We start from the raw sequence: 9,110 nt of genomic DNA, 5'->3' as shown, positions 1-9,110 counted from the left end.
TTTCCCTGGGCTTGTCTGGGAATTGAATCCAGAACTTCTCTCACACAGAGCAAGAATCAACTCACCTGACTAGGGGTAGCCAATGTCACATCCTCCAGGTGTTGCTACAGTACGGCTTCCATAGTCTCTCCCCTTCAGCCATGCTGTCCGGGGCTGCTGGGAATTGCAGTTCAACAACATCTGAAAGGTTGGATAACCCTGCCCTAGACCATCATCCATGGACCGTAATGAGTGCCTCTTCCATATTCATTTCCCTGATCTCTTGGCCAAAGTGGCTCTCTCTCTTGTCCCCAGTGGGTGTGACGACTCTACAACAGGCTTCCTCAACCTCGGCCCTCCAGATGTTTTGGCCTACAACTCCCATGGTCCCTAGCTAGGACTAGTGGTCAGGGATGGTGGGAATTGTAGTCTCAAAACACCTGGAGGGCCAAGGTTGAGGAAGCCTGCTCTACAAGCACAGAGGTTGCATCTTCTTCTCTTGATGGCGCCCACACAACCGAGCAAAAACAGGGAGGTTTATCAAGCTCATGATAGGCTGCCATCCATGAGTGGTGGGCTGTGATTGGCTCGGTGTTGTATAGTTGTACAGCATTTGCATGGCCAACACCTGTTAGCAGTGAAGAGACCAGGGTGGAATAAGAAGCAACCCAAAAAAAACTCCAGAGGGAAATATATTAATAGAGAGAAAAAGCATGAACTAATAGCTTTGAGAAGCATTAGATAACACACCATCTAGTTTTCGTTTTCAATTTGGTATGCAGTAAAGGAGTCAAGTAAGCTATAAATGGATTTATTAAAGCAAATACTCTCTTATTTTAGTAATATAAATTATAAACCAATACTCCAAAAAAGTCTTCTTGCCAAGAAATATAGTTTTCCCTGTAGAGTTTTTACCTTTGTAAAACTAACAGGCTTGCAGAGATCTGAGAGGGCACTCTTTCTGACTGCCAAAATCCTCTTTCCTAGATAAAGCTAGCCTTTACCAAATTCTTCAGCTTTGGTTATATTCTATGTAATAAAAGCATAAATAATACAAAACAGATGGAAGAGTGCATTGGACCCAGCTATGCTTAACTCTTCCAGTCACACAGAATTCTAAATAAAGCAAAAGGACATTCAAACAAAGGAGTGTATCCAACTAAGTTGTACTCAGAGTAGATCCACTGAAAGCAATGGACCACAGTTAGTCGCGTCCATTCATTTCAATGGGACTGCCGTGGGTATGACTTGGTTTAGATACCATCCGAAGAAAAAGCCATTTCTCTGCTTGGCCTAGTTGTGAAGGTGGGAATTCTGAATGTACAAAGGATTTAGCTAAGCTAACTTTGTCTGCAAATCCCACCACTGGTTCAGCTGCAGAAATTCTGAAAGACGTCTGCCCCTTCCAGCCAGTTTCGGAAGCAGTTGAGTCCCCGTTCCCTTATCTGTTTCCTTCCTTTATCGGTGATGACTTCTCCAGTTTGTTTAACAATCACAAGTTTAGGAATGGCTGTGATGTTGTATCTCTTCTTCAGCTCACTGCAAAGAAAAAGAGGGGGCAGGAAAAGAGGGACACACTGGTGTAAAATGCACGAGAAAATAAGAGTGGATTCAGCATGATTAAATATATATATATTTATTTAAAGTTGGTTAAAAAAATTATAATAGGGTTGCTATTTTTTTAAAAAAAACACGCACACAATTTATTGTCTCTTTAAAAATCACCTGGTTTAAAGTGCTAATTCAACAAACAGAAGTACTTTCTATAACACACACAGACAATATTCTGAAATTTTTTAAGCGCTCTTCAAACCAGAACAAGATGTTACATCAATAACACACTCCCATTAATACTTATACAGAACTCACTTCCACTACATTTGGCAGAGCTTGTTGCCAGATGCACAGCACTGAAACCAAAATGAATGCAGAAGCCTTAACTAAAAATTTCCATGCTTTCTGGAGCATGATCGAGCTTGTATGAGTGAGCTTGTAAGAGCATAATCTTTTTTCTTAAATTAGGGGCTTTCTGGGTGTTGGGTTATCAAGCTTAGAATAATTTAGATTCCGCCCATGCAGTTTTCCAACCCAATTACAGGTGTATGGAGTGTGAGAAATGATTTAGGCATTATTGTTTTGAAAACAGCCAGACTCCTCCTCTGGGTAAGGAGGAGGTCATGCAAGGTCAGTCAGTAAAGTCATCTCATTGAGACTCTGGCACATTCAAAGTGATTGGGTGGTACAAAACAATGGACTGCATCCATCGGAAATAATGTTGCATGCTGTTTACATGCTTATTTATATCAAGACAGAGAGTCAGATCAAAGGAGAGAGAGAGAATACTGCAATGCTTATCCCGATGCTGTGAATTTGTTCCAATCTCAGGATGGCCTCTGGATTAAACAGACAAACTCGGGGATGAAACAAATTCAGGAACTATTTTATTTTATTTATTCATTTATAAAAGTTCTTACGGTATATACCTCTCTCCCCAAGGATGCCTGCTGAATCTCTGCTGGAAGATTGTCTCACAGCATAGGATTAGTGACACCAAACGCTCAATTTGTAGTTGGGACCAGTCAGGCCTCCGTAACATATAATATGAGAGCAGTGCTGGAAACCCAGATAATATAAACTAGGCACCAAATGGCTCCAAGGTTGCAGTCACCAAAATGGAATGTCTAGCTGCCATTTTGGGGGAAGACACAGCTCTAAAGTCTTATTTTTCAAATGATTGATTCTGTGGTGGATTCTCAGTTGAACATCTGGCTAGTTTGGATGACAACCTCGAGCTAGGTTCAGAGCTGTGAGAAGCTATAGTAGAAAAGTTGAAGAAAAGACGAAATGGGACACTCCACACATATACAGTGGTACCTCGAGTTACAAGCGCCTCAGGTTACAAACACCTCAGGTTACAAACTCCGCTAACCTGGAAGAGTTACATCAAGTTGAGAACTTTGCCCCAGGATGAGAACGGAAATTGTGTGCCGGCTGCACAGCGGCAGCAAGAGGCCCCATTAGGGAAAGCACGCCTCTGGTTAAGAACAGTTTCAGGTTAAGAACGGACCTCTGGAACGAATTAAGTTCGTAACTAGAGGTACCGCTGTATTGAATTCCAGCCTCTTTTTCTAAATGGTGACTGCTTCTGCTCAGGCTGCAAAGAAAAAGCATTTTGGTTCCTGAAATCCATTCCAATCGTATAGATAAAATATAGCTGATAGAATTCTACAGGATATTAGTGATTGAAAACAGTCCAGATTCAATTATACCCAGATGTTGGAGATGCCAGCTGCCATCCTAGCACCCAGGCATATTCACTTGGTCACAAGTGGTTGATGGGTAGGTACAAAATGAGCCAGGCGAATTTTGAAGACTGTATGAGGGACAACTAACAGATGATATCAGTGATTGAGCTGGGATATAATGGCCCGTTAAAGTATCATGAGCCCAAGTTGTTTTGGGCTTTGTATATCAACACAAGAGCCTTGTGTGGCATTTGGGCAGCCAATGCTGATGTTTTAGCAGAGGTATCACATGCCATGGGCCGTCTGACCCCGCCAGGAGTCTAGCTGCTGGTGCTACAGGACAAGACAACCCGCATAAAGTGTGTTGCAATAATCAGTTTTGCACTGATTATTTTTACAGTGGCCAAGTTATCCCCATCCGGATACGGACGTGGCTGATGTACCAGATGAAGCTGGTAAAAAGCACTCCTAACCACCAAGGTCATGGGTGTCTAATGCACCAGGGGTATCCAGGTAAGGTAAAGGTAAAGGACCCCTGGATGGTTACGTCCAGTCAAAGGAGACTATGGGGTTGGGGCACTCATCTCGCTTTCAGGCTGAGGGAGCCAGCATTTGTCCACAGACAGCTTTCCATGTTATGTGGCCAGCATGACTAAAGGGCTTCAGATGGAAACCAGAGCACACGGAAACACCATTTACCTTCTCGCCGCAGCGGTACCTGTTTATCTACTTGCACTGGTCTGCTTTCAAACTGCTAAGTTGGCAGGAGCTGGGACAGAGCAATGGGAGCCCACCCTGTCACGGGGATTTGAACTGGTGACCTTCTGATCGGCAAGCCCAAGAGGCTCACTGGTTTAGACCACAGTGTCACCTGTGTCCTGAATAAACAAGCACACAATCACTGATAGGTCTACTCGCCATTGTGAGGCTCACAGCAATGAAGATTATGCCTCCCCAGCTGTTGCCATTGGCTGTGGGTTTCTTGTGATGTCACAAAAGCACTTGGCAACTGAGTGGATATAAAGGCAGGCCAAGGGGAAAGCCCTTTTTTATTTCCAACAGGACACATCTGGCAATGGATGTGACATTCAGCACTGCCCAGGTTTCTTCCACTTGGAGGAGGCAAACTGGTGAATGGAAGGAGGCAATCCTCTGGCAGTGGGATGCTAGGGAGCGATAATAAGGCAAGTTTGCTTGCTTGAAGGCTGCTGGTATCTGTAGTTGGAAGCTGATAGACGTCTCATGATGGACCTAAGAGAAGCTGGCAGATGTTGGTGGATGGAAGCCAGTGGCTTTTGGATTCGGAAGTTGGTGGAGGCTACAAGGCTAAAGCAGACTGATGTTTGTGGATGTCACTGATGGAAGTTCACCTTTGGAAGATAGTCAACAGAAGCCAGTGGATATTTGTGGATTGAAGCCAGGGTACAAATGTGAATGAATGTCAAATTTTTTGGATGTCAGCTGGTATATGTATGAGTAAATGGGAGGTTCAAATGTGGTTGAGGCAGAATGGTGTTTGCATGTTCACGAATGTGATATGTGATATCTATTCATGAATAGATGGAACCAATGGGACAGGGGATATTGGTTTAATAGAATCAGATAATCTAGTTTTGCAGGGACCATGAGGGTCATCTAGCCCAACCCCTTACAATGCAGGAATCTTTTGCCAAATGCAGGGCTCAAACCCACTGGTGTGCTTTCAAACTGCTAGGTTGGCAAGAGCTGGGACAAAGCAAAGGGAGCTCACCCTGTCGCTGGGATTCGAACCGCCAACCTTCTGATCAGCAAGCTCAAGAGGCTCAGTGGTTTAGACCACAGTGCCACCCGCATCCTTGTATCCAGGAGTACCCTGAGGCTACATACTTGCTCCTTAAGATGCAATGCAACCCCATCCAGAACAGATAACCGGTCTGTCTTCCAGACATGGGAACCACCTAACCACTGAACATTATCTCTTGTAAGACCTTGTGCAAGGGCGAAGATAATCATCCAGATTTCAAGCTCTCTGCCTTAGCTGTAAGCAAATTGGCTCCTTTCCATACAGCGATGTATTAGCTCTAAATCTTTATGCCAATGTTAGTGGTATAAACCATTGGTGCAGTTATGTGGTCACACCAGGTAACAGGTAAACTTACTCATTAGAGTGCCTATCACATCACTAGTTGTTCCTCCAATTCCTGCATTGCAGGGGGGTTGGAATAGTTCACCTCCATTGTTCCTTCGAACTCTACAATTCTATGATTCTAAGTGACAACTTTCCCGACTCCAATCCCTCAGCACACCTATTCCTCCTAAAGCAAAGCTTTCTCAACTCAATAGCATAATTAGCCTGGTTTGGGTTTTGTTAAATAAACAAACAAATCTGAAGTGCTTGCTTTGATGTGAATCACCTCTGGGGGGGGTAGGGGTGCATGGGGGACAGAATAGGATGTACCTGGGAGGACTTCGTTCAAATCCTTGCTTAGGCATTCAGCTCATTGGGCAAGTCAACAGAAGTCTAGTGCCCAGATCAAGGGAAGTAATAGTACCACTATTCTGCCTTGGTCAGACCACACCTGGAATACTGTATCCAGTTCTGGACACCACAATTTAAGAAGGATATTGATAAGCTGGAATGTGTGCAGAGGAGGGCAACCAAGATGATCAAGGCCAGGGTCTGGAAACTAAGCCTTATGAGGAGCAGTTGAAGGAGCTGGGTATGTTTAGCCTGGAAAAGAGGAGAGCGAGAGGAGATATGATAGCCATCTTCAAATATCTTAAGGGCTCTCACATAGAAAAGAACAAGCTTGTTTTCTCCTGCTTTGGAGAGTAGGACTCGATTCAATGGCTTAAAGTTACAAGAAATGAGACTGCGACTAAACATTCGGAAAAACTTTCTCATAGCAAGAGCTGTTCGGCAGTGGAACAGTTTCCCATGAGAGGTGGTGGGCTCCCCTTCCTTGGAGGTTTTTAAGCAGAGCTTGGATGGCCATCTGTCATGGATGCTTTAGCTGAGATTCCTGCATTGCAGGCGGGGTGGACTAGATGACCCTTGGGCCCCTTCCAACTCTAGGATTCTATGATTCACCTAAGAGCAGTTTCTCTTAAAATACATCAAGGGGCTGTTGTGACAGAAAAAGGAGACATCCCCTTGTATGCTGCTACTTCGAGAAAGGATGGGTTCAGGTGTTGCAGGTAAGCAGCCAAACCTGCTTAGACTAAAGTGTCAATTCAAAATGGGAGATTTCGAAAAAGAGCAAGTTTACACACAGAGATTCAATATCTGATGACATGGATTGGGACGGTTTTCAATCACTAATATCCTGTACAATTCTATCAGCTATATTTTATCTATATGATTGAAACGGATTTCAGGAACCAAAAATGCTTTTTCTTTGCATCCTGAGCAGAAGCAGTCACCATTAAGGAAAAGAGGCTGGAATTGAATACAGTGGTACCTCTAGTTACGAACTTAATTCGTTCCGGAGGTCCGTTCTTAACCTGAAACTGTTCTTAACTTGAGGCGTGCTTCCCGCTGCGCTGCCGGCAAACGATTTCCATTCTCATCCTGGGGCAAAGTTCTCAACTCGAGGTAACTCTTCCAGGTTAGCGGAGTTTGTAACCTGAAGCGTTTGTAACCTGAGGCGTTTGTAACCCGAGGTACCACTGTATAGGTGTGGAGTGTCCACTTCTTCTATCCTTCTTCTTTAACTTTTCTACTATAACTTCTCACAGCTCTTAACCTAGCTCAGGGTTGTCATCCGAACATCTGTAGGACCACAGACTTGTCCCCTCCCCCATGCCTGTCTCAAACCAACAGGTACAAGTGGTTTAAAACCTTACAATTGTTGGAAGGCCACAGAACACCCCTTCCAAATTTGTAAGGACTTAATCTTTCATGATTGTGGCAGCACTTAAACTTTGGAACTCCCTGCCTATTGACGTGAACATTTTTACACATCACTTGGGAAGACAGGCAAACTGCTACCAGTATACTGGAAGAAGCAAAGATTGCCAGTGTCGAAGCAAGGATTCTTCAACATCAACTTCGTTGGACTGGTCATGTTGTGCGGATGCCTGATGATCGTCTTCCAAAGCAACTACTCTATTCAGAACTTTAAAATGGGAAAATGTTTTACAATCAAGCGGCGTACAGATTTTATGACATAAAACCAGCAAAGGACCATAGGCACCTCTATAAATGCTCAACAGAGCTTTGCCCCTACCTGGCAGCACCGGAGGATGCCCTCCTCCATTCCTGTACACACCTGGAATTAGAGGGGGGATTAACCACGGAGTGGGCGGAGGGGAAGCAGATCTACATACGCGGGGGAGGGACGGAGGTCTTCCTTTGCCTCCCACTCCTCTGCGCGGGATTCTGCATTCCCACACACGTGTTCCACCCCCACCCCCACCCCGCTCCCTTCTCCTACTCACTGCTTAAAGGTGTCGTGGAAAGGCACCGCCAGCCACTCCCCGTGCGTGTTCTGCATGTAATCCACCATCTCTTCTCGGCTGCGGTCCGACGAGACGAACACGATCTCGAAGGGCGCCGGCGAGGGCGCATCCTCCACCAACTCGCTGTAGAAGTCGCACAGGATCGGCGTGAAATCCCGGCACAGGGAGCACCAGGCGGCCGAGAAGTACAAGCCCACGATCTTGTTCTGCAGCGCTTGCTCGGGATCCACGACTTGGCCGTCCCGGTTCACCAGGAAATGCCCAGTGAAAATGTCCACCATTCTTTCTCACCGGCGCGACGAGGATCCGGGAGTGGCGGTTTTGTTGGGGATCCTTTTCCCGGTTGCCGATCTCCCAAATTGAGGGCGCGCCGGGGGGGGGGGTAGGGAAGCCACGTGCTAGCGGGGATCTGGATTTCTCAGGCGATCCGCCGCGCGCACTGTCTAAAGTTTGGATGGAGCAAATGTTTCTGCTTCAGAGGGAAATTAGCAGCGAGGAACCTAAGGAGAAGGAAGCGGAATGAAGGCGCAACGCGTGCTGGATCCGTCCGCGACCCCAAACGTCCGGGAGAGAAACGAATTTACGCGTGGCTTTGGAGAGGCAGCGGCAGGCGAGAGGAGGAAGATCTGCAGGGGGTCGGGTTTATCCAAGCCGTGGAGCTTCTTAAGGCCGGTGCCTTTGTTTGCCACGGATGTAAATGGAATGAGCTCGCTAAAAATAGCCCTCCCGAGCCGGGCGAGGTTGGAAAGCTACTGCTCTGAGCATCCCGAGATCCGATTGCGCAAGGGGGCGGGTTTCTTTGCGCAGGAGGCGAAGTAACAGGTCTGCTCAGCTGGTCCTCGGGCCGGTCGTAGGAGCATCAAGTCGGCAGGCGAGAGAAAGGCACTATTGCTCGCAGTCCTGCAAAAAAAGAAGAAAAGAAAACAAAAAAGAAAAAGAAAAAGAAAAATAAGGAGAGGATTTGGGGAAGGAGTTATAAAATCCTGCTTTGCGGCTTACACCGACAACCGACAGTTGCGCAATAACGCAGAGAGTCGTGGACAAGTTGTCCAGTTCATGAGAATTCTTCTTCAGGCTAGACGTTAAGCCAAAGGCTGTGTTTACCTGTAAAGCACATTGAAAGTGCCTTCTTTTCTTCAAAGAAGTTTAGGCACTGTAGTTTGTGAAGGGTTAGTGGGGGTGAGCTGCAGTGCCCAGAATTATTTTAATTTCCATTTTTTAAAGCAGTTTAAATGATTAAACCTTATTTACAGATGCTTTTATTCTGGTTCTCTATAGCACAGCGCAACCTACATGATTGACAGCCAAAGGACCTACCTCAATCAGAAACTTCCAACAACCCATTTCTTTTACGTGTATTTCCAACCAATATTCCCTATTCTCTCCTTGCTGTTCAAAGCCATGAGTACGTCCAGTGGGAATCCCAGATTGGTTGTGGTTCTACCC

General features: G+C 45.7%; 1 protein-coding gene across 1 annotated transcript; it reads right to left on the bottom strand.

Moving 5' to 3' along the window:
- Positions 1-774: 774 nt before the first annotated feature.
- NXNL2 (nucleoredoxin like 2) lies at positions 775-8,565 on the bottom strand. The gene is made up of 2 exons (XM_035100330.3): positions 7,644-8,565; positions 775-1,518 (listed from the first exon to the last, which is right to left on the bottom strand). Exons 1-2 carry the CDS (start codon positions 7,943-7,945, stop codon positions 1,350-1,352), a joined length of 471 nt encoding a protein of 156 aa, XP_034956221.1. The 5' UTR covers positions 7,946-8,565; the 3' UTR covers positions 775-1,349.
- Between the last annotated feature and the right edge of the window lie 545 nt (positions 8,566-9,110).

This window comes from Zootoca vivipara, chromosome 10 (genome assembly GCF_965207765.1).
Source record: "Zootoca vivipara chromosome 10, rZooViv2.hap1.1, whole genome shotgun sequence".
Lineage (NCBI taxonomy): Eukaryota > Metazoa > Chordata > Lepidosauria > Squamata > Lacertidae > Zootoca > Zootoca vivipara.
Note: the sequence above shows the minus strand (reverse complement) of the source record. Positions and strands in the feature narration are given on the sequence as shown.